Here is a 25,554-nt window from a genome sequence, read left to right as displayed (position 1 = left end):
GGCGAGGGGGCAGCTCCCTGACAGCCTCACCTCCACACCGTTCACTCCATGGTGAAGATGCAAATCTACTGCCCACTCCCTCCCACCCCCGCCAAAGACCACTGGGGCAGGATGTTCCTGCTGCAGTTCTGCTAAGACACAGCCTTCGAAACTACACCCCCACCGTCATACCCCAACCCCATTCTCTTGCACAAAAGGGCAGGGGAAGGTGCCTGAAAGTAACCACCATCACACAGAGCTGAGAAAAGCCAGCATAAAGCACTTTTATTGCAATAATAAAACTTGAAATTCATGTGTAGTGCAGGGGGTGGGGGTAGGCTGGGGGAGTAGGCAGCAATTTCTCTCACCAAATCACTACACAGGACAGCAAAGGGGTGAGAGGGGGCAAGGAGAAGCCAGGAAACTCTGAGATCAGCAGGGGGAGCTGAGCATCAAAAAACAGGAGATGCTGAAGCTGTGATGACCAGCATCATTTTCTTAAGACAACACTGAAGGAATTGTCATGATGGCTGGGCTTTCATGGGTGTTAAGTGGCTACAAACAGCACCTTCAATTTAACTTTCGATTAAAGTTCTTAAAAATTTAGGAAGTAGAGCTTGGATAGCTATGCGATTACAAAAATCCTGGATATTCATTAGAAAAACCACAGGATGGAAAAAAGAAAAAAAAAAGGCCAGGCCATGAAGGTTTCACAGGTCCCTGCTGGCCTGGGGAACAGACATCTGCAATGTCCAACATCTCAGTGAAAACGATCTGCTTTCAAAAGGCAGAGGGTCTATGAGGAGGGTGAGGGTGGGGCAGTGGAGGTAAAGGCTCTCCCCCTTCGCACTGCAGTTTTGGGTAGGGCTTTCAATTCAACCCGAGGACATCTCTCAACTTGGAGAATAATTCGGCCCTCAAAAGCGCCTCAAATCTGCTATGGCTTTGCAGCGCAGCAGCAAGAACGTTTAATATATAATAGATAAAACTTTCATCCAAAAAAATAAAATAAAATAAAGAATCTTGCACCCCCCCCCCAACACCAATTCCTAGTCTAAAGTTAACCCATTATTTGTGCTGTTAATAACATACTTGACTAATACTTAATTGGAAACCTAGATCCAAAGGACTGAAACTCAATCTTCACCCCAAAACAAAAACAAACTGAGTAATTTGAGGTTTATGGCATGTAGTTCAGGTCAACACACATACGAGGAGAAAGGGGAAGAGCAAAGCCGGTGACAGAACACATTCAGTCTGGGAAGATGTTTATACAAAGAGTGTAGTGGAACATCAGGAAAAGCTCCATACGGACTTGCTGTGTGCGTCTGGAGGCACCAGATCCTTCTGTGGCACATCTGTTGGGGACAGAAAATCTGTTAAGTCCCAGCAGCTAATGCTTTCTGTGGGGGGGGGGGAGACCATCACAAGGCCATTGCCACACCATGTCCCTTCCCCAACAGCTGTGGTCTGATCTGTCCTCGCCCCTCTGCTCTAGTTGGGTAGGACCTGCTGGGCTCAGGCTAGGTTCCCAGGTGAGCAGCCTCCTTCCTACACACCTTAGTGGTGTTTTTTAAACCTAAGGTTACATCTACATTGCCGAGAACAGCAGGAGAAACAGAGCCCACCAATATGGCTGACAATTCAATTATCAATTCATTATCAATGGGTCTCCAACCTGGCTGTATATAGGAATACCTGGGGGCTTTAAAAATAACCTGAAGGCTTGGACTCCACATCCAGTGACAGCGGTTAACTGGTCTGGGGGTGGCCTGGGCATCAAGAGTCTTAAAGATTCCCAGAGACTTTAACATGCACAGCCCTAAGCCGGTTTTCCTCCTGTCAAACGGACTGAGAAAATATCTGCAGTCTTCATTCACTCACTCAAACCTGACATTTTGGGTCTGCCCTTGAACTTTCCCTCAAGACCTTTGCAAGAAGCTCTGAACTGTTCTTTGGCAGTGTGCAGGGGAGGCTGAGGCCAGGGTGAATCATAGCCATTCAGCTTCCTCTCCTTCCCTTTCCTGTCCTTCCAGATTTATAGAAAGCCTGTTCCCAAATCAGGATAACTCCAGGGCTCCCTCTGGTACATTTACGTTCAAAGGACTCAGCCATCTCAGGCAGGGACTAATGGTGCAGCCCTCTGGGCAGAAAGAGGCTCTATAAAGTGTCAGGGTTTCCTCCTGGAAGGAATGACAAGTGAAAAAGCCAGAGTCCTCAAACCTGACCAGGCATGGATGATCCAGGTGTTTAGGGATCAAACCACTGAGAGGAAACAGCTTAAAAAAAAAAAAAAAGGCTCCTCGACTTCAAGATAAAGTACTCCGTAACACACTGGCAGCCACTTACTACTGTTTTCAAACAGAATCACTGTCACCCAACCCCTGGCTATGGCCTTCCGGTTCCAGGAGCAGGAGGGGAGCAAATGCAGAGATCTGGGGTCACGTGGAGGAGGAAGGCACGGCAACCCACTCCAATACTGTCTACAGAATCCCCTGGACAGAAGAGCCTAGCGGGCTATGGGCCATAGGGTCGCAGAGTTGGACACGAATGAAGCGACTTAGCATGCATGTATGGGGTCATGTGGAAAGATGGCAGTGTTCACGTGTTTTATGATTCTAATACTCATATGAAAAGTAACATGCTACTAGGATATTAAGTTGGCTTACCTAGAAATAAGGGAAGAAGGAGGAAAACAAGTCCAGGAAGGGGAAGCAGGAAAGGGCTCTGTCCTAATCTGTCTCTGTCTGGATGTGACCTTGAGTGAGGCCTCTCTCTTTCTCTGGGCCTCGGTCTCCCTACTTGTTGGACAGAAAGGCTCACTCAGGTCCCTAAGATCCTCTCCGGGATTGTCTGAGAACATCCTTCATACTTCATAAGCATCCTGGACCTCATCTTTCAACCCACGGATAACAAGCTGGCCTACTGTCCTTGCGTGTCCTGGGCTTGCTCCCTGAGGCAGGGAGCCCAGGTGGTAATGTCCCATTCATACCTTTTTTTTTTTTTTAGTTCTACCAGTTTATTGCTACCAACCCATCTCCCTACACCCTCGTGCACACATGCTCAGTCATGTAACCCCATGGACTGCAGCCCGCCAGGGTCCTCTGTCCATGGACTTTTCCAGGCAAGAATACTGGAGTGGGTTGCCATTTCCTTCTCCCCATTCATACCTTTCTAACAGGTGGTGAGAGGATGTGTGAATGAGGGAGCTGCACAAACTCAGCAGGGCAAGCAAAGTCATCACCAATCTTATTTCTAAAGAACTGAAATGCTGGCACTAAAAATGTGATCTATATTTCCAGTTCCCAGCTCAGTTTTCGTTTATAAGCTACATATAAAAACACTTCACTTAAACAGCTACCATCAGCTGCCCCATCCCCCTGAGTTCTTTCAAGAGCACATGCTCCCCGTCCCTTTCCAAGGTATAAACTTGTAACAAAACTCAAAGTATGGCTGACGGAGGAAGACTATAAAGGAAAACATCCCGAGGTACCAAGGTTCTCTCTGATGCCCGTCAAGCGCAGGGCATGACTTGGGAGGAGCAAAGGCAGTTAAAGGAAGGTTCTTCAGCATTAAGTTCCTTACCCAAGAATGGGGAGCTCAGGGAGGAGGCCACTCCTGTCATTCCAGTTTTAGAAGTTCCACGTCAAAGATGAGAGTGGCATTTGGTGGGATGATGCCTGGGTGCCCAGTGGCACCATAGGCATAGTCTGGGGAGATCGTCAGCTTGGCTCTCTGACCCACGCTCATCTGTGAAAAGAACAAGGAAGAATAGCAGTGCTGGATGCGCTCCCCAACTGTTCCCGTAAGAAGCAGAGCTGTTTACTGGGTGCTCCTCGGCCAGGATTGGGTGACTGGGACATTCTGGTGACTTCGTGGCTGCCTGGGCACCGGGCACCCTCTGTGAGGACATGGAGGCAGGCAGACAGGCTGGACGAGCCCTCCATCTGGCTCCAAGGACCCAACGACCGATAAAAATCCCTCTTGACTCCCAGAATCGTCAGGCTCTCAATCCTTCTGTCCTGGTCCCACTAATCCGACTCTGGGCAGCTAACACTACAGACAAGTCACCACCTAAGCCCTTCAGTGGCCTGTCACTAGAAGCATCTATACTACTGCAAAAGGAGTGCTTTGGACAAAACTTTACTTTAGAAGAAAACACACAGAAAGTAATATTTGAGGCAGGCTACTTTTCTGCAATCTATTTATACTCAGAAATGTAGAAAAAGTAAAACAAGCAGTTAAGATTTTCTGGGGGTACCAAGTAACATGTACCAATTGAATGAAAACAGCATGCTACCAATTATACAAAAAAGAAAAGTATTTATACATAGTTGCACCAGCCTGTATAAACACAAAAACATTTTTGAAAGAACACAAATAATACTAGCACTTTTCTATGGGGAGAGCAGAGGGTGGAGGGAAAATTTTCACTTTTTAAAACATATTTGTAGCTTTTTCATTTTCTCATCAAATACAAAATGTCTATTTTCTGAACAGTGAGCAGGTTCTCTGCTTTATCCCCACTCTTTACCTATCTCTTTTAAGTCTCCACGTCTATTTCCTCTCACCAAAGAGAACTGGAGATTTAACCAGTGTGGATAGAGGGATTTCTGTCTCTTTTTCAGAATATGCTTTACTCTACATCCTTGGTAAAAGATCACTGATTTACCTCCAAACAAACGGCTTAACCGGAGAAGGCAATGGCAACCCACTCCAGTACTCCTGCCTGATAAATCCCATGGATGGAGGAGCCCGGCAGGCTGCAGTTCATGGGGTCGCTGAGAGTCGGACACAACTAAGCGACTTCACTTTCACTTTTCACCTTCATGCATTGGAGAAGGAAATGGCAACCCACTCCAGTGTTCTTGCCTAGAGAATCCCAGAACGAGGGAGCCTGGTGGGCTGCCGTCTACGGGGTCGCACAGAGTCGGACATGATTGAAGCGACTTAGCAGCAAACGGCTTAACTTTCAGAAACTGCCTTTCCCAGGTGTCTAGATTTTTGTTCCTGCCTGGCTAGAAGTTGGCAGTATAAAACAGAGAGGATCTTTTGTGGCTTACTTTCCTTCAGACACCTCTCCAACTATACCCATACCTCTCCACGTGTGCACTCCTGACTCTCTGACCCAGCCCAAGTGATGGTGACTGAAGAGAAAGCTATAGGCTTCCTTCCTACAGTGCCTTTCAGAAACTGGGACATGTTGGACCAAGGCGGCAAGGAGAGTTGAAAGCATATGGCTTAATCTAGTAAAACCCAAAGCAATGATATCCTTTTACCCAGCAATTCCACTTCCAGAATCTGCTAGCAACTCAAATGCCCACTGCAAGGGGAGTGGTTTCACAGTGCAGCTGTACCGTTCTTCTTAGCCTCTAGAAAGAAAAGAGTGGCCTTAACTATACTAACATGGAAAGATGTCCAAGATACATGGTTAGATGAAAAAAGCAAGTTGCCAAAATAGCATACGTGCCAGGACTGGAAATCTATAAGCACAGAAAATGAACAATAATATCAAAAGAACAGGAAAGGGGGCACAGGACAACCCTTCTTGTGCTTTTAATATATGTCCTAAAGAAATATTATATGGAGGAGCTTGTGCTCTAAGCAGGTCTCACAACACCCAGACTTCCCACAAGCGCCAGCACTGTGACCGACTCAAAGCAGCCTGGCTGCAGGGAGGGACTGGGCATATCCCTGACACTTCATCAGGCCTCACCAGTCTGGGGTGGGAAGGAGGCGGATAACACTAGCTCAGAGGCCGCAATGGCTCCTGGGACACACAACACAACGATTGTTCTAGTGCTGGAACAGCCGCAGAACATGAGCCACCGGGTGAACAACGGTGAGCATGGGAGATGGTGGGTGAGCCAGAGACCCAAGAGCCTACCAGACGTCTGGGGCTGGGGACAGGACAGAAAGGTACAGCTGGAGAGGTTTCCAAAAGGAAGTAAGCTACAAAGATCCTCTCGGTTTTCTACTGCCGACTCCCAGCCAGGAAGGAACAAAAATCTAGACACCTGAGAAAGGCAATTTCTGAAAGTTTAAGCAGTTTATTTGGAGATCAACCAGTGATATTTTATAGAGGATGTAAAGTGTATTCTGAAAAACAGAAATCCCTCTATCCACAATGGTTAAATCTCCACTTCTCTTTGGTGAGAGGAAATAGACTAATTATCCACCATGGCAGAGCCTGATTATAAAGCTCCCTGGATTGTAGGCCACAATAAACATCCCTTTACCTGGTTAGTGCCAAAAAAAAAAAAAATTCCTGGGCTCAGCACAAGGATAAAATCCAACTGAAATTTGGCAACCCTGGGTCCCTTTTGTCTACTGGGAATTTCATAGAGTTGGCAGAACAAAAGCTGTTTACACAAATGGGGAGGGGAGAAGTGAAGAAACAGACTTAAGACAAACAAAATGACTTTCTCTGTGAGCGTGACCTCTCAGAAGTGGTCTGACACAACATGGTCAATAAGAAGACAAATACAAATTAAAACCATACCAAGATAATGTTTTTCACTCATTGTGTCCTGAAGCCAAAAGTTTTTAATAACACACTGTGCTGAAGGCCTGGGAGGAGCAGGCACCTTCAGAGCCCACTGGTGGCAGTTCAGTGTAATCCCTACAGATGGCAACATGGCAGTATGTCAAAATCCAGTGCACACAGCTACTGAACCACTCGGTCCACTTCCAAGAATCTGCCTGTGGGAACACTTGCACAAATGCAAAATAAAGTCCATTCAAGATTAATCAGTGCAGTGTTGTTTATAATACTGAAATACTGGGAATGACCCAAATGGCCATCAAGAGAGTCCTGGTCAAATAAATTATAGTATACCCACCTAAGGGGACACAGACAGAGCTCCTTTTACTGTGCTTCACAGACACTGTGTTTTCCACAAACTGAAGGTCTGTGGCTATCCTGTGTGGAATAAGCTTATCCGTGCCTTTTCCCTCAGCATTTGTTCACCTCATGTCTGTGTGTCACAGTTTGGTAATTCACGCAGTATTTTGAACCTTTTCATCACTACATTTGTATAGCAATATGTGGTCTTTGATTTGCTACCACAAAAAGATTATGACTCGGTCAAGGCTCAGATGCTGGTTAGCATTTTTTAGCAATAAAGTATTTTTTAAATTAAGGCACATACAGTTGATCCTTGAACACAGGTTTGAACTGCTTGGGCCCAATTACATGTCAGTGTTTTTCAACATCCATGGTTGGCTGAGTCCTTGGATGAGGAAATTCAGGCACAGAGGACCGGCTATGAAAGTTATGTGCAGATTTTTAACTTTCCACAGGGCAGAGAGGTGGGGTTTGGTGTCCCTACCCTGCACTGTTCAAGGATCATCTGTGCATTGTTTTTTAGGCATAATGCTACTGCACACTTAATAAACTACAGTGCAGACATAATTTTAATATGCACTGGGAAACCAAAAAATTCATGTGACTCACTTTACTGCAAGATTTTTATTGTGGTGGCCTGAAACCAAGCCTGCAATCCTTCCAAGATCTGCTTACACTATGAAGCTCTATGAGGAGAGCTTCCTTCTCTTTTATGTCCTGGTATACAAAGTATCAGATATTAAGTGCAAAAGAAAAGAGCAGAACAGTGTGTGTATGTGTGTCTCTCTCTCTAAAAGAAGGGGTGGGGGGGCACTTACAGAAATTCTACAAAAAAACATTAATAAAAGGAGCTATTTGGGTGAGGGAGCTAGCAATGAAATTTTTCCTACTCATAAACATAATTTAAGAAGTAGACACTAAAAAACAAAACAAAAAAAGAGAGCATACCTGGGCAACCCCTTCTTCCCAGCCTCGGATCACCTCCTGCTTGCCCAGCACAAACTTAAAGGGCTTGTTTCTGTCCCGGGAGGAATCGAATTTCTTTCCATCTTCAAGCATCCCTGTGGAAAAGGGCAGTTGTAACATGAGTAACGAGGAGGAATGACATGAGGGAAGTGAGAGCCAGCAGTAGAGTGCCTGTCCCAGAGGCCAGCACTGGGAAGACCTGGCGGGGTGTCCTAGGATTTCCTGTGTCCTCAGTGGGCCTCTGAGGAGCTGGGGTAGTCCCTCTAGTCCAGGCTAGTGAATGCTCTTCCCCAACTCAAAGCAGTAAGTTGATATCAGAGGCAGGCTGTCTACCTTGTTCTGGAGAATGGGGAAGCAGACACACTCCTGGCAGGAATTCCCAGCACTTTGGATTTCCTCCCAGACTGAGAGCAACTGTGGGCCCTTTAAGCACATATAACAGCTCGCAGTCACTCTATGTGCAAGCCATATTTCTCCCTCAATTCACCCACCATCTTTTACAGGAAGTGGGTAGTGTCAGAACTTAACTGAACTGTAGGATACTAGCTGGTATTGGAGAAGGACCATTGGAAAAGACACCAAAAACCTTTCACTGGTAAACTGTCAACAGCTCCGGCTGAACTGTGGGTGGCACTTCTAATCTGAGTCAGAGATTGGGCAAGGCACTTTCCACACATGAACTTATTCAATCCTCCCCACAGCAAAGGATTCCAGTCTCCACTTCACAGAAGAAATAAGTGAGGCAGAGAGAAGTGAAGTAATGTGGTAAGGTTTTAAAGCTAGGCTATAAATCCAAAAACCATTTTCATTCTACCATTCCAGTTTCTCATAAGCCAGACAACCCATACTGGCAACTTCCACTAAAAGGGGGCATTTCAGAGATGGAAATGCCAGGGGATGAGTGTCATGACAAAAAGACCAATAGATACCTGCAACTCCTTGCTCACAAAAGACCATCACATTGGTTTCTCCAAAAGCCAGTGTCAAGCCAATCGTGATAGCTGTCACTGAGGTCTTGCAAACACTCACACCTTCATCCCAGACTGGAAGGGTCCAGTCTGTTGTTGACATATAACTAACACAATACTCATTTCACTGGGGCGGGGTGCGGGTAACCTCTATGGTTCTAAGCAACACTCTAAAGACCCAGCAAAACACAGAATTCTGTTGTCTTTGTATGTTTTCAGAGGTGGAGGGAAATTCCAACCTAAAAAACAGTGTCAACACTGGTAGGTGGAATGGGGAAGCAGAGATCAATTGCCAGCTTTATCACAGTCACCAGACTTTCTGTATTTTGACAAAATAGGAAAATGGGGAGTCGTGGGGACAGGAACTACTGAGGAGAAGGGACAGATGTCCTAGGGCAGAGTGGGTGATGATACTGACTGAAACTGGGAGCTGAGGACTGAAAGAGAGACACAAAGATGGAGATCCATCCTTGTTAAGTCACTGTAAAGCTAGGAACTGGCACCCTAGAACTAATAAGTTGGGGAGTACATGTAGTTCATCTCTTTACCAGAACACAATCACTATCTGATCAAAGAAATGATAAATAGTTTTCTATAAATGACAAACTGGGAGAACACTAGATCTCCACGCTCCATAATACTCACCATAGATGTTCCCTCTAGTCCATTTCAAGCTCTTCACACAATGACCCCACCCCAAATGAACTCAGCATCAAGGGTGAGAGCAGGCAGTGAGAAGCTAGGCATCTCAGAATCCTTTCTCTTTTTCAGCCTTTCCATCCATCTGCCAGAGACTGCTTACAACAAATGAGGAAACCTACTAGAAGGCTATAATTTGCAGGATGCTGAAAGAGGTTATGCAAAAGAGGAAGCAATGCCCATTAAGAAGCAAGAATGAATGTGCATAAGATGCTTTCTGGAGAGGGGAATAGGTTTGTCAGTACTGAATGCAGAATATAAGAGAAACTATGATATCAAAACAGGTATTAATAGTTTTGGCCAAGACGGAGGAAAAGGGATCAGATTTACCCTTCTACCTAATCAACCAAAAACTGAAACAAAGACACCAGACAAACCAACCACAGGAAAAAAGAAAAGAAACTGAATGAAACCAGAAAGAGGCCGGACTACAGTTACAACAATGAAGACACTGGACTTTGCAATTAAAGCCTGTGATCCCTGAGACAGAAAACTAACAAGGCGAGAGCTATGATGTCCCCCCAGCTTATATCCTTGGGAGCTTCCGAGGGAAATAAACAATGGAGTCTATAGGACACAGACCAGGGAGGGGAAGAGCTGTAAAGGAAGATCCCCAGATTTATAGAGTCCCCCATAAGTACTCACCACAGTACTAATCAATGCATGTGGCCTGAGGAAACCACTCACGGCCTGGACAAGAACCCATCCAAAAGGTTTACAAGGAACAGTGCTCAGAGCCTATACAGGACTGGGATCAGTACTGGTTCCCACCAGCTGGACTGAAAAATGTCATGGTTCATGAGGCATGGCATAGGATCCCTGGGAAGATCTCACCTCAGCAGTGAGGAGTAATCAGCCCCCACCTGAGCACTGCTCTGGTGGACCCACCTAACAAATCATAAAAGCAAGACTGCAGAGGATCAAACTGCTTCCAAGCAACTCAAGTGTTTACCCGTAAAAAGCTCAAGAAGATTTTTAGGAATAAAATATCCAGCACCCCAAAAGGTAAAATTCACAATGTCTAGCATCCAAAGATGGTTGTTTTTCGGTCGCCAAGTCATGCCCAACTCTTGGCGACCCCGTGGACCGCAGCACACCAGGCCTCCCTGTCCATCACAATCTCCTGGAGTTTGCCCAAGTTCATGTCCATTAAATTGATGATGCGATCCAACCACCTCATCCTCTATCACTCTCTTCTCCTTCTGCCTTCAATCTTTCCCAGCATCAGGCAAGGTCTTTTCCAGTGAGTCAGCTCACTGCATCAGGTAGGCCAAAGGATTGGAGCTGCAGCATCAGTCCTTCCAATGAATATTCAGGGTTGACTTCCTTTAGGATTGACTGGTTTGATCTCCTCGCTGTCCCAGGGACTCTCAAGAGTCTTCTCCAACAGCACAATTCAAAAGCATAAATTCTTCGGCACTCAGCCTTCTTTATGGTCCAACTCTCACATCTGCACACAACTACTGAAAAAATCATCAAGGCTACTGTATAGCCTTGACTATAGAAGACTTTTGTAGGCAAAGTGATGTCTTTGCTTTTTAACACACTATTTAGGTTGGTCATGGTTCTCCCAAGAAGCAATCGTCTTCTAATTTCATAGCTGCAGCCACCATCTGAACCCAAGAAGAGGAAATCTGTCACTGCTTCCACTTTTTTCCCTTCTATTTGCCATGAAGTGATGGGACTGAAGTGGTTGTCTAAGGTGGCTTTATAAATAGCTGAGGAAAGAAGAAAAGCAAAAAGCAAGGGAGAAAGGGAAAGGTATACCCAACTGAATGCAGAGTTCCAGAGAATAGCAAGGAGAGACAAGATGGCCTTCTTCAATGAACAATCCAAAGATTACCAAGCATGCAAAGATGCAGGAAAATATGACCCACATGCAACTAATCAATCAACTGAAGTGACACAGATGTTAGACTGAGCAGAGGAGGACTATAAGATTGAAGTCAGACTTCCAGAGATGAAAACCGTAATGCCTGAGATGAAAAATATGCTGGGCTTAGAAGAACTGGTTGGACATTCACAGGCAAAAAGTAAAAGCTTGGACCTATATTTCACATCATAATCAAATGTCAACTAAAAATTGGATCTAAAAGAACACTAAACCTATAAAATTTCTAGACGAACTCATAGGAAAATAACCTTTGTGACTGTGAGTCAGGCAAAAATTTCTTAGATATGAGATGAAAAAGCACACTCCATAAAAGGACAAAATGAACTTCATCAAAAATGAAAACTTCTGCACTTTAAAGGATACTTTTAAGAGAATGAAAAGTCAAGCCACAGACTGGGAGAAAATCTTTACAGGACATATCTCTCATAAAGGACTTGTGTCCAGAATATGAAAAGAACCGTCAAAAAACTCAGCAAAAAAACAATTAAAAAGGGGCAAAAGATATGAATTCATTCTTCATTGAAAAGGATAAAAAAATGGCAAGTAAGTACATGAAAATATATTCAACACTGTCATCATTAAAAAATGCAAATTAAAACCACTAGGAGGTATGACTACTATCGATTAGAATGTATACAACTAAAAAGACTCATCATGTTATATACTCGCAGGGATACGGAGGAACTGGAATCCCCACACGCTGCTGGTGGGAATATAAAACAGAACAGCCACTTTGGAAAACAGCTGGCAGTTTAAACATACATCTCCCATTTGACCCAGTCATTCTCCTCCTGGATGTTTATCCAAGAGGAATGGGGCTTTTGACTATGCAAAACTACTCTTATACACAAATGCTCACAGCAGACCTACTTGTAATAACCAATAACTGGAACAATCCAAACATCTGCCAGCTGGTAAACTGATAAATATATCCATATGATAGAAAATTATTCAGCAATAAAATGGAATGAACTACTGACTTATGGAACAATATAACCTCAAAATAATTATGCTGAGTGAAAGCCAGACAAAACAGTACACATGGTATGATTCCATTTATATAAAAACTTTAGAAAAGGCAAATAACCTATGCTATCAGTGGTTGTCAGAGATGGGAAGAGGGAGGTTTCAAAGAGTAACAAACATATCAAGACTTATGAAACTGTACACATTAAATATGAATAGTTTATTTACTGGATGTCAACTATGCCTCTATAAAACTGTTATTTTAAAAAACAGGAGAAAGGGAAAAAAGTGAGATTTACTAAAATGCTACATGCTTGCTTCCTACACCCAACCAGGCCGTGGATGGCAGGTGCTTCCTCTGTTTGGGAAGGAGCAGGTAAAGCAGGCAAGTCAGCCTCAGCAGCTGCTCCCATTTTAACTCTGGACATCTCCGTGCCAGAACCGGGAGCCCTTGAACAGTGAAACCACCTGCCAAGTTAGTGCTGTAATTTCCTAGAGAAAACACTTCTCTGCATGAGAGAAGGCAACTGAGGTTACAGTGCAGACACAACAGCTGATACTCTTTAAGCTCCAAAGGCCATTCTTAGTAAAAACCTGGATCACCAGCAAGACCTTCTATTTGAACTGACTGATTCCATTTCTGATTACACACAAATCTATACCTCATGACCCAGAAATTGTCTAGGATAGCTACGTACTCTTGATGTCAAGAATTAGTTCTCGTCTTTCCCAACTGAACATGACTCGAGATCAGACCTGGACTCAAAAGAGAGTTCTACGTCCCTGGGGCACTCAGCTCAACCCCTGGCACTCATGAGCATTTTAGGATCTGCTTCATTTGCACAATTTTTAAGAACTAGCAGGACAACCGCAAGGCTTTGGACCTCCTCCCGATGTGATAAAAAGAATTGAGGGGTAATCCCAGAATGGCAGTTTTTTACACTCAGCACCTTTAAATTCCTCGGCAAACTCCGGGCTCTCCAGCTAAAAGCACAAGGCCACTAAAGGAGCAAAAGCTATGGCTGCCTGCTGCTGCTGCTAAGTCGCTTCAGTCGTGACTGACTCTGTGCGACCCCATAGACGGCAGCCCACTAGGCTCCCCTGTCCCTGGGATTCTCCAGGCAAGAACACTGGAGTGGGCTGACATTTCCTTCTCCAACGCATGAAAGTGAAAAGTGAAAGTGAAGATGCTCAGTCGTGTCCGACTCAGCAACCCCATGGACCGCAGCCTACCAAGCTCCTCTGTCGATGGGATTTTCCAGGCAAGAGTACGGGAGTGGGGTGCCATTGCCCTCTCCCATAGCTGCCTGAGGGACTGTTAAATCAGCCTCTGGCTGCAATGCAGTTGATGTCACCTTCACCTGGGTCTACTCCTAAACTGTTTTAGCTGTTCTTTGGGGGAAAAATCAAACTCAGATCCCTGGAGAGGGAGGAGCGCTTTAAAAAAAAAAGAAAGAGCACGCCTGCATGATAGTGGGGAAGTCTCCAGGTCCTCTCCTGGCAGGATCCCGCCCACAGCTTGGCTTTCTGCTGCCTGTCTGTTATGGAGGGCTCTTTCTTGCTCAAAAGGAACCAGCAGAGGCAGACCTAGCCAGCAGCTGCTATGCAAAGGCCCCTCGGACTGTTTCCAGATGCTTGGTCCATGTCACAGAAGCAGTGGTTAAGACCCAAGGCTAGGGAATTCCCTGGTGGTCCAGTGGTTAAGGATCTGACTCTCGCTGCCAAGGGCCTGGGTTCAATCCCTGGTCAGCAAAGATCCTGCATGGCATGCAGCCAAAAAATAAAAATACATAAATAATACATTAAAAATAAAATTAAAAAATCTTAAAAAAAAAAAAAAAGGACCCAAGGCTAGCATTTGAAGATTCTGGAGAACTCCTGGGTTATCATTTCACTTAACAGAAAAGAAGCCACTTCTAGCGCACTCTGCTTCATGGAAGGCAGAGTTCCCACTCTCTACCGGGTAAGGGAAGATGATTGAGGAAGGCACTGAATCTATGGCCTCACCACATGTTGTAGTTAAAGCTCATGATTCACAATGTGATTTTCATTAGCTGATGCATCTTTGCAGGTGGTTTTCACAGGAAGCATTTTGCAGGGCCCCAAATATGGAAAGTTTTAGAACAACAACCAACAACCAAAAAAACCTAAACCAAACAACAATAAAACAGAATATCCCAAACCCCAAACTTTCAAAATTATATAAAGTTCTTGCTACTTACAGTTGGGAGAGGGAGAATTTCTACTTTTAACTTAATACCAGTTAGTTTTTTAAGGACTCTCCATACTGTTCTCCATAATAGCTAACATCAATGTACATTCCCACCAACAGTGCAAGAGGGTTCGCAGACTTTTTGATGATGGCTGTTGTAACAGGTATGAGATGATACCTCACTGTAGTTTTGATTTGCATTCCTCTAACAATGAGCAATGTTGAGCATGTTTTCATGTGTTTATTAGCCATCTGTATGTCTCCTTTGAAGAATTGTCTGTTTAGGCCTTCTGCCCCCTTTTTGATAGTGTTGTTTTGTCTTCCTGGTACTGAGTTGCCTGAGCTGCTTGTATATTTTGGAGATTAATCCTTTGACAGTTGCTTCATTTGCTACTATTTTCTCCCATTCTGACAGCTTTCTTTTCACCTTGCTTAGTTTCCTTCCTTGTGCAAAAGCTTTTAAGTTTAATTAGGTCCTTTTTTTTATTTAAATTTCCATTACTCTAGGAGGTGCGTCATAGAGGATCTTGCTGTGATTTATGTCAGAGTGTTTTACCTATGTTTTCCTCTAAGAGTTTTATAGTTCTGGTCTTACATTTAGGTCTTTAACCCATTTTGAGTTTATTTTTGTGGATGGTGTTAGGAAGTGTTCTAATTTCATTCTCTTACATGTAGCTGTCCAGTTTTCCCAGCACCACTTATTGAAGAGACTGTCTTTATTGTATATTTTTGCCTCCTTTGTCAAAAATAAGGTGCCCATAGGTGTGGGGATTTATCCCCAGGCTTTCTATCTTGTTCCACTGGTCTACATTTCTGTTTTTCTGCAAGTACAATACGGTCTTGATAACGGTAGTTTTGTAGTATAGTCTGAAATCAGGAAGATTGATCTCTAGTTCCATTTTTCTTTCTCAAGATTGCTTTTGGTTATTCAGGATATTCTGTGTTTCCATACAAATTGTGAATTTTTTTTTTTTCTATTTCTGTGAAAAATACAATTGGTAATTTGATAAGGCCTGCACTGAATTTGTAGATTGCTTTGTGTAGTCATTTTGACAATATTGATTCTTTCAATCCAAGAACATGGCATCTCTCTCCATCTGTTTGTATTCTTTGATTTCTTTCATCAGCGTCTTAAAGTCTTCTGCATACAGGTCTGTTGTCTCTTTAGGTAGGTTTATTCCAAGGTATTTTATTCATTTAGTTGCAATGGTGAATGGGATTGCTTCCTTCATTTCTCTTCCTGGTTTTTCACTGTTACTATATACAAAAGTAAGGGATTTCTGCGCATTAATTTTATATTGTGCAACTTAACTAAATTCAGTGATTAGCTCTAGTGTTTTGCTGGCATTTTCAGGGTTTTCTATGTATAGGATCCTGTCACCTGCAAATAGTGAGAGTTTTACTTTTCCTTTTCCAATCTGGTTCCTCTTCTTCTCTGAATGCCATGGCAAGGACTTTCAAAACTATATTGAATAACGGTGAGAGTGGGCACCCTTGTCTTATTCCTGATCTTAGAGGAAATTCTTTCAGTTTTTTACCATTGAGAATAATGTTTGCTATGGGTTTGTCATATATGGCCTTTATCATGTTGAGGTATGTTCCTTCTATGCCAATTTTCTAGAGAGTTTTTATCATAAATGAATGTTGGAATTCTGTTGAAAGCTTTCTCTACATCTACTGAGATGATTATACAGTTTTTATTTTTCAATTTTGTTAATCTGGTGTATCACACTGATTGCTTTGTACATAATGAAGAATCTTTGCATCCGTGGGATAAACTTCAGGATTAATCTCTAAAATATATAAGAGCTCATACAGCTCAATATCAGAAAAACAAACAACCCAATCAAAAAGTGGGCAGAAGACCTAATAGAAGTATGATACCAATCAGAACAGGAATGCAGACTTTCCACACTCCGGCTCAAGTCTAATGCCACATCCTAAGTGACCACTTGAAACAGTCACTGAGTACCTACTCCATGCCAAGCGCCAAAGGAGAGAGACCCTGGAGACCATCAGCCCTCTGGGGCTGACCTCCTGAAGCCTGCAGTCTCCTGGGGAAAGAGTAGATGTAACTATACACTGCCTGATGGGCACCTTGTTAGAGGTGTAAGTGTGTGCACACATCTTAAGTGTCACTTTAGCCAAGGGTCAGGGGAGCCCGCTGAGGGGGTGTCATTTAAGCTGCAAGAGGAGCCTGCCCTGGTGAGAAGTGGAGGCAGTGTGGCAGGCCAGAGGCCTTTCTGGGGGGAAAGGGTAGTGTGTTTGGGGAAGTGAATGCAGGCCAGGGTGGCCTGAGCTCCTGGGAAGGGAAAAGGAAAGGCAAAGAGAGCAGAGACAGCGGCAGTCAGGAGCAGATAGTCCCCCTTTCTTTCCCTTTCCTCCTCCGGCTCTTTGTACTGCTACAATTTATCAGGCCAAAGTTAAAGGCGCCCAAGGGAATACATGCTAAGTTGTTCAAAACAGCTCCGGCCTTTTCCATGGGAAACAGTAGGTGACAATACTATTTTTAGAGAAAATTCCAAGGCAGACAAATGAACCTTAGTTTATAGACATGATGAACTGTTATCTATAACATTTCAACTCCTAGTTTATAGAAAATCAAGGCAGTGGAAGGAGTTATACACAACCAGGAGAAGACAATGAGACAGACGTGAGGGTATTCTAATCAGAACTTTAAAAAAATCAGTTTTTAACCATCAAACATGCTCAAGTTAAAATTTTTATTGTATACATTATATCCAATAAAGCTGTCAATAAAAGAAGTCTGAGACCCATTGCAAGGAACCAGAATTCTTTGGAGAAAGGTGACTAATGCGAGGAACAGAATAGTGAAACCAAGGAAATGATTAAAAATAGTGGAAGCATGTCAAAAAGGTAGGGTCTGCGTGCAGGCACACTCAGTCACTGCAGTCGTGTCCAACCCTTTGTGACCCTAGGGGCTACAGCCTGCCGTTCATGGGATTTTTGTGACCAGAATACTGAAGTGGGTTGCCATGCCCTCCTCCAGGGGATCTTCAAACCCGCGTCTCTCCAGGGGATCTTCAAACCCGCGTCTCCTGTGTCTTTTGCACTGCAGGCAGGTTCTTTACTGCTGACCCAGCCAGGAAGCCCTCCTGAAGGGGCTCCTACTGGCCAAATTTGGGAAAGAGTATCAAAAAGAATAATGAATATCAATGATTTTAAGGCCCTGAGTAAAATATGAGTCCCTAGTATACTAAAGATAAATAAATAAATAGATGGGGAGAGTCACTTGTCACCATGGAGGATGACTATAAAACCAATTCTTGACCTTAAAATTGATAATTAAAGGGAAAGAATTCAGCTTTACCCTGTGTAATAGAAGAGCAGCTAATAAATGTAGAAGATATGAAAAAAAGTTTTTAATTACCATTTTGTAAATTAAATGCCAATGAAACAGTTTTTTCAGGTAAGAACCACCAACTGATATAAAAACCAGTAAGTGAAAGGCTGGTGAGGAGCAGGGCACATGCAGGATGTCCAAGTACCTTGACAATGGCCCTGTTAATTCAAAGGGTAAAATGCATAATCACAAAAAAGATCAATTTAGCATCACAAATAGTGATGTTCCCCATGGTATGCCGAGTATGAAGTACACAGCATCATGTTAGAAGTCTTCACACTAAAATGTTTTAACCAGAAACTGTTTATAGACATTTCAACTCCTAGTTTACAGGAAGTCAAGATAGTGGAAGGAGTTACACAACAATCAGGAAAAAACAATGAGATAGATGTGAGGGTATTCTATAACGGTAAGTGCTCTCTTTGGAAAAGCAGTGAGATATGAAGACTCTTCTGGATGTTTACTATAGACATAATCTCCAACTGAACTTTTTTTTTTTTTCTTTAAAGCTATTGAAAAACACTTTGAAGACAACTGGGGTAGTTTCAATATGCATTTGGCTTTAGATACTACTGAATCATTTAAAATTTTCTCAGATGTGACCAGAATTAGAATAGGGAGAACACTCTCATTCTTATAGCATGCTCAAGTACTTAGAGAAAAAGTATCATGTCAGCAGCTTCTGATGGCTCAGCTAAAAACCCAACATAGATTATATCTATCTACATATACCTGTAAGTAGACAGAATTGGCAAACATGACAAAACGTCAACCATCATGGCATCTAGGTGGTGGGCACGTGGGTAATTACTGTTCTATTTTTATTTTTCTCCAATTCTGACAACTTTACAAATAAGAGTTGCACACAGACGAAAGAATGTATGAGGTCTTTAGTTCATTTAAGACAAGTGAGCCTTCTGCTTTCACCTGTGGAAGAAAGCTGGCATCCATGTGCTTCCACATTTTGGTAATCACAGTCCCAGAGGAAGGAAAGTAACATTTCCATAGCGGGGCCCATTTGCAAAATATTAAAATCCAATTATGTTAAGGAAACTTGAAGGTAAAAGGACTGACACTTTAACTTGCACACGCTAGTAAGCTGGTGTAGCCCAACCCCAACCGTCTTACACCCACCAAGAATCAACAACAAATACTAAAACTCCTTTGGTCTCCAAATTAAAGAGAACAGCTGCAGTTTTCTTAGCCAAAATATTCTGCAGGCAATGTGGAGGCCTGTTTTAGGATGAACCTTCACTCAGATTCATCTTTTTTTATAATTACCTATTTCCTCACATGTGAAATGGAAGGGTTTCAGCCTATGCAACCCTGGCAACCCTAAACTGAGGGATGATAAAACACCTAGCACCGGAGACGCAGGGACCTTTCATGACACAATATGCAATAACAGCATTACTATTGCTGCCGCCTCTCCCAGAATGCACTTGCCCCCGGTAACTCCTCACAGCAGGCACTGTTTCTCCCATTTTTAATAGATGGCAAACGGAAGCTGAGAAAAGTGGATCATGTGCCCAAGCTAAAATCTGAACCCCAAAGGACCCACATCTTCTTTGGGGACCACTGCCCACGTGGTACCACTTCTGCACACTTGCCCTTGGCACGCTCTAAACATCCAGGATGCAACAAGGGCCCTGTTTCTGCACTGCCACCAACACTCCAGTGTCCACACAGTAGCTAGAAGGCAGGCGATTCTGATAAAATCCAGATCAGCTCATGACTCCCATCTCAGAAAGCAAGCCCCACCATTACCTCATCTACTACCTTCTTCCTCACACAATCCACTCCAGCTAATATACCAAGTCATGCTCCAGCCTCAGGGCCTCTGCACTAGCTCCTCTCTCTGCCTGGAAGACTCTTCTCCTTGACAGCCAGATCAGTCACTCCCAACTTCCTTTGGGCAAATATTAAGTGTCATTTTGTAAGAAGTTTTTTCCAACCACCCTCACTAAAAGCTGTAAACCCCCTTCCCAGGACTTCACTCTGCCTCAACCTCTCCCCACAGAGCTTCTCACCACCTGATGTGTCACACCTTCATGCTGCTAGTCTCTTCCCCACCAGACCAGGCCTTTGTTTAGTTCATTGGCTGTGTCCCCAGTGCCTGGCTGGTTTCTGTTGCTCAATAATTATCTGCTGTAGGAAGGAAAAGAGTCCTGCTGTGGCCCTGCCTGAACAGTTACAGTCTGTCTGCCTGAAGGCGGCACACATCGGGGAAAGCCATCTGAGCAGTCTCTGCTGGGGGCGAGCCTTCCTCCAGACATCGGATCACCAGCCAAGAAACACCCAGCAGGGGACAGGGTGGAATAAAGCAGGGAGGAGAGGGGAGACAGAGGCTAAAGAAAAGCAATGGGTGGGGAGGGGAGCTGCAGCGCCCCTTCAAGTGGACCTCCTGAGGTGATGAAGCCGAGGCATCCTTGGTTTTTCTCAGTCAGAAGTCAGGCTACAGACAAGTTAAACCTGATCCCAAGGACAAGATGTCAACTATAAAAAAAGAATTCCTCAATCCACTTGAGGTTGCTCTGACAATGGCAGGCGCGTGGCCTGCTGATGTGAGTAAAAGGGACATAAGCCTAGCAGTCTGTCAGGACAAGCTCAGTAATAAAGTTGATGAAGCTACTGGAGGCAAGGAGGGAGCCATGAGGATCCACTTGGTCCTCAAGGCACGTATTTGGCAGGTTATCTTTCCACTTCCTCCCTCTCACCTCAATGCCTGCCTGTCATGCTACTAGGAGAGGCTTGGCTAAACACAGTACAGTTTTCACCTTCCCTTCTGACATGACGTAGATGTGGCACAGGCCTTTCTTTGAGGCCGTGCTCATGTTGTGCTCTGCTAGAGGCTGTGGAAGTTACGAGAGGGAGCCTGGAGAGCGGCATCCAGGATACAACTGGCAGCCACCAGGAGCATTTAGAACATCCATGTGGTCAAAGTCAGCCTGTGCTGATCATATCCCCGGTGACCAAGAAAAGATTTTGGCTTCCTTATTTCCAACGCTGATCCTTTGAAGCTGCTCCTAAATCAGCAGCAGCAGTTACCTGGCCAGAGCAGACTGGATCTAGAGAATTCACCTGACCTGAACCTGGGTCAATCAGATTCTCCGTCCTAGGAACTGTAACCACTGGAGCCACACAGCCAAGCAGTCTGAGCTAGTTATGTAAAAGAAGACAGAGAAATGGGGGGGAGGTGGGCACACAAGGATGTCCACCATCCACGACTTAGGAGAAGCAGAGAAACAGCCCTAACAGGAGACTACTGAGATAGGTAGGTAGAGAAAAACACGGTGAAAACTAGGAGGATCATGAGAATTTCTTCTGCTCAAGGTTCAGTGAGGAGACGTTCTCTTCCATTTGAGGACTCTCAGATTTTTATGATACTCTTCACCATGTTCCCTCACGATGGCTTCTGTTCCAAGTGGCTTTTAAGTCAGTCAACTGCTACAGATTAAATCTCAAAGCGCTTACCCATTCCTCTCACGCCCCCACAGGTCTCAAACAGGTTCTTCCTGGGAGGCTGATGGCAAAGACCCACAGGAACAAAGAAGCCTGCCCAAGAACAGCCTATTCTGTGAGCATGAGGCAGAGCTGACTTCTCACCAGGGTGTCTTTGTAGGGCTTATCAAAACTGAAATAAAAAAGACAGCTTTTGTCCCAACGCATGCCAGGGTCACACTGCTGTTCTGGGAACGTGTGGGTGGGTGCCACCCTAGAGGAAAACACAGATTTAGAGAAGAGGCACTGGGAGCCCTGAGAGTGTTCTGGGTCCCGCAGCCATCTGTTCTCTTAGGAAAAGGCTCCAGACATGCAGTGTGGGGACACTTCACTAAGAGGCAGTGAAACTTCGTTCTGCGGACATGCTGGTGTCCGGTCCTGCCATCAGCACCAGAAGATAGGTGAGCGAAGGACAAGGGGCACAGATGTGGGAATGGGACAGGTGTAGCCAATTAACCTAACATGACTACTTAGAAACTGGAAGGAGAGAGGGGAGAAGTCAACTCATCACCTCTCTGAGTCCCTGCCCCAGTTGGCTGTGGGAACTGAATGAACTGCCCACTCACCTAGCACTGTAAAAGGCAATGGTTACTCTTCTCATTTCACAGATCAAAATCAACCAAAGTGACACATTCTCTTCCACTAGACCTCCCGGGCTCAGGTGCTGACCATGGTCTACAAAGACAACCATTTAAAACATCAAAACCACTTTACAGTTTTGTAGGTATGAGATAGTTCCCTACCAAGATAGGTTTCAATACTTCCTCCTATGGTAGCCTTTTAAAAAGTTCTATCCCCTAACTCCCTACACCCCCACCCCATTTTCTACACAGGGAGAAGGACCAGAGGAATAAAAAACTCAGAGAAATAAAAGGGCACTGGAGGGGGGAATGTTAGCTGCCTTTTTTCCTTCCCAAAGAAAAGTCATTTCCCTCAACAGAGGGCTCCCCCCATGATCTGAGAGAGAAGGGAAGAGCTTATCCCTGAGCAGCGGGTTCAGAACTGCCTACAGCCTACTTGAGGGGGTGGGGGAGCAGAGAGAAATAGAGCCAGGAGGAGGAGGAACAGAGGAAAGGGTGGGAAGGAGGAAAAAGGCAAGGAGGAAGGGGAGGGAAGGTTGGTCATATTAACAACTGTGGCTACGCCAATCACCAGCACCCACTACAGCTAAGTCTCCGCCTGCTCAGCCTCCCACCTCCCCTCCCTACCAAGTACAACCCAGGAGAACCTTGTAAGGGCATGGAGTAAAAAATGGTCTCAAGGAATATGTCATGTTAGAATTCTGGCCGAGAGTCTAATACTTCTTTTGGCTTATAATACTGTTTGTTTTCCTAACTGGGCCTCAGTTTCCTTATCTTTCGAACGGGGATAAGTTTCTACTCTCAGAGGACTGGGGGACTAAATTACATGTTATGTCAACCTGGGCCGTCACCGCCACTGAGGCTCGGGTTTATAAAGTGGCTCAAAACTAAGAAAAGGAAAAGGACGTTGCAGATCTAATTCCTCCAAGGCCAGGCTAGGCCAGAGCAAAGACTTAGAAAGTGGGATGTCTCCCCACCCGCAGCGCGGGGCCGAGTTCCCACGGACTAGGAATTACCTCGCCCTGCTTATCTCCATCGAAGGGTGGGGCGGAAGCGGGGATAGGGTGTAAACGGGCACAGAAATGCTATAAATCCTCTCTGATGGTCCTTGGCCAGAGCTCTGCCCATCCTGAGCGTGTGACCTTGGACAAGTGACTTCGCCGCCACAAGCCTCAGTTCCCCCATCCGCGCTGTGGGCAGAACTGCAGCATCTCTGACACAGAACCGCTTTCGAAGTGCGGAATAAGTCCGGCCCGCGCGCCGGCTCGGACCGCCCGGGGTTCGGCAAGCCCGACGCTGCCCCCTCGGGGGCGCTGCCACCATCCAGGCCTCGGCCTCGGGCCACGCGGGCCCGCCGCCGCCACGCCCCAGGCCTTTGCCCCCAGGCCGCGCCGGCTGCCCCCGACTCCCGAGCCGCCCCCTACCCCGGCCCAGCCGGTACTCCGACTCACCCGTGTAGTGCACCACGCAGGTCTGGCCACGCTTCGGGAAGGTGCGCCCTAAGGAGACAGACAGACGCGCGGGGTGAGCGGATGCGCGCGGTGGCCGGGGCACTCCGGGGCCACCGGGCACGCGCCTACTCACCGTCTCCAGGAGAGATGGTCTCCACCTGCACTCCCATGACTGCGGTAGCGGCGGACGCTGGGTTGACCGACGGGCTGCGCGACTGGCGGCGTGGACCGAGACCGGATCTCGCGGCGATTCCGCGGCTCTGCCTCGACCCTCAGCGCAACGGCTGCGCACGCGCGCGCCCCCGCACGCCCCGCCCTGCGTGCGCGCCCCACACGGCGCGCACGTCCCCGGAGCCCCGGCCGCGGGGCAGTGGGGGGAGGGGGGGCGGGGAAACCGGAAACCCGGAAGCCCCGAGGCCTCCGGATGCTGCCTTTCAGAGAGGCCGGGCTGCTTCCCCCACCCTTTCTTTCTCCGTGCTACCTGCGGGGCAGGCATCACTAATCCAGTTTCCGCGTACGAGAAGCGAGAGTCAGAATTGGGGATCAGCCAGCTACTAACCCGGGGGACTACTAGGTCCACACCTACTTATCCTGTGAAAAGGATGGTTGTGAGAGGTTCGCGCGGATGTGCGTTCTTGTTAGCATTTCAGTCAGTGGGTCACGATCCTGAGCTGCTTTTCTGCTGAGGAGGAGTCTTCAGCATTTACACTGCGCTGCAGGAAACCTGTCCCTCTCTTGTCCGGATTCATTCATTCATTCATCCATTCATAACTTAACCTACATAAACTTATTGAGCACCTACTCTATGTCATGCGCTGTGTTAGATGCTGGGGTAACGGTAGTAAAGGAGACAGACTCAGTGCCTGACCTCATAGAACTTAAGGTCTCGTGAGGGAGATCCAATCAAATAACCGTAAAGATAAATGTAAAGTTTCAAATCCTTAAGTACTGTGAGGGTGGTTCATGGCATTGTGCTCTGAAGGACATATGACAGAGATGTATAACTTAACATGGACTGTGGTAACATGCTTCCCTGAGGTAGCCAGGTTTAGCCAAGGTCTGAAGGGGTTGACCAGCTCATGTTAAAAACATGACCCCAAAAATTTTTAACACTCTTATCATCTTTGTCCCCTTTCCTTTGAGTCCTGGGGAGCCTGTGAGTGCTTTGGCGATTTTTGCATTATTTAGGATATGGTCTGTGACAGAAACCTAAAGGAAGTCAGTCCTGATCATTCACTGGAAGGACTGATGCTAAAGTTGAAGCTCCAGTGCTTTGGCTACCTGATCCGAAGAACTGATTCATTAGAGAGACCCTGATGCTGGGAAAGATTGAAAGCAGGAGAAGTAGACAATAGAGGATGAGTCAGTTGGATGGCATCACTGACTCAATGGACATGAGTTTGAGCAAACTCCGGGAGATGGTGATGGACAGGGAAGCCTGGCGTGCTGCAGTCTGTGGGGTCGCAAACAGTTGGACATGACTGAGCAACTGAACTCAACTGTGACAGAAACCAAATTAACAGTGGCGGAAATGAAGCAGAAGTTGGTGTCATGGGACGTTCCTGGTGGTCTAGTGGCTAAGACTCCACACTCCCAATGCAGAGGGCCTGGATTTGATCCCTAGAGAGGGATCATGCCCACATGCCGCAACAAAATGAAGATCCTGTGTGCCACAACTAGGACCCGGTACAGCCAAATAAATAAATATATATAAAAAAAGAGGGGGATGGAAGTCCCACCTCATTGAAGCCAAGGTGGCAGACGAGAAATACCCTATGACAGCAGTCCCCCTGAAGACAGAACCGACCATGTGGCAGCTCCTCACAAGACTGCCTGACTCCCCATGCTCCCGAAGACCCAGGAGTTTCACCAAGGCTTAGGTCAGCTGTAGTCAAACCTTGCCTGCATGGTCTAAGTGGATATGTGCAAGGTTGTCAGGGCAACAATGCAGAGCATTTCCCCTAAAAGAGCCCTCCCCAGAGAACAAGAAACACAAGAACCCTATAAGATTTTCTAAGGTGAGGTGGGAAGAGCTGTGGGCAGGGAGGAGGGAGTCCTGGGTTCTAGATTTGGCATTGCCAGTGACTTGCTGTGTTACTTGGGTAAGTTCTTCCCCATCTCTGAGC

The 25,554-nt window shown here is 45.7% G+C and overlaps 1 protein-coding gene and 1 long non-coding RNA gene across 2 annotated transcripts; both read right to left on the bottom strand.

Annotated features, from left to right (window-relative positions):
* Window positions 1-239: 239 nt before the first annotated feature.
* On the bottom strand, window positions 240-23,746 carry FKBP1A (FKBP prolyl isomerase 1A). The gene is made up of 5 exons (XM_061126963.1): window positions 23,562-23,746; window positions 23,429-23,476; window positions 7,775-7,887; window positions 3,565-3,729; window positions 240-1,337 (listed from the first exon to the last, which is right to left on the bottom strand). Exons 1-4 carry the CDS (start codon window positions 23,596-23,598, stop codon window positions 3,601-3,603), a joined length of 327 nt encoding a protein of 108 aa, XP_060982946.1. The 5' UTR covers window positions 23,599-23,746; the 3' UTR covers window positions 240-1,337; window positions 3,565-3,600.
* LOC133044987 (uncharacterized) lies at window positions 17,241-21,949 on the bottom strand. The gene is made up of 2 exons (XR_009690104.1): window positions 17,923-21,949; window positions 17,241-17,662 (listed from the first exon to the last, which is right to left on the bottom strand). It is a non-coding gene; the product is annotated as an uncharacterized LOC133044987 (long non-coding RNA).
* Window positions 23,747-25,554: the final 1,808 nt, after the last annotated feature.

This window comes from Dama dama, chromosome 23, assembly GCF_033118175.1.
Source record: "Dama dama isolate Ldn47 chromosome 23, ASM3311817v1, whole genome shotgun sequence".
NCBI classification, from domain to species: domain Eukaryota; kingdom Metazoa; phylum Chordata; class Mammalia; order Artiodactyla; family Cervidae; genus Dama; species Dama dama.
Note: the sequence above shows the minus strand (reverse complement) of the source record. Positions and strands in the feature narration are given on the sequence as shown.

What these genes read in the sequence shown, in the direction of transcription:
- FKBP1A (XM_061126963.1), bottom strand. Translation starts at nt 23,598, where the DNA reads ATGGGAGTGCAGGTGGAGACCATCTCTCCTGGAGACG. An exon ending in CTGCGTGGTGCACTACACGG is followed by an intron (nt 7,888 to 23,428) that starts GTGAGTCGGAGT and finishes CCTTTTCCACAG; the next exon opens with GGATGCTTGAAGATGGAAAG. An exon ending in GGGAAGAAGGGGTTGCCCAG is followed by an intron (nt 3,730 to 7,774) that starts GTATGCTCTCTT and finishes TTCTTTTCACAG; the next exon opens with ATGAGCGTGGGTCAGAGAGC.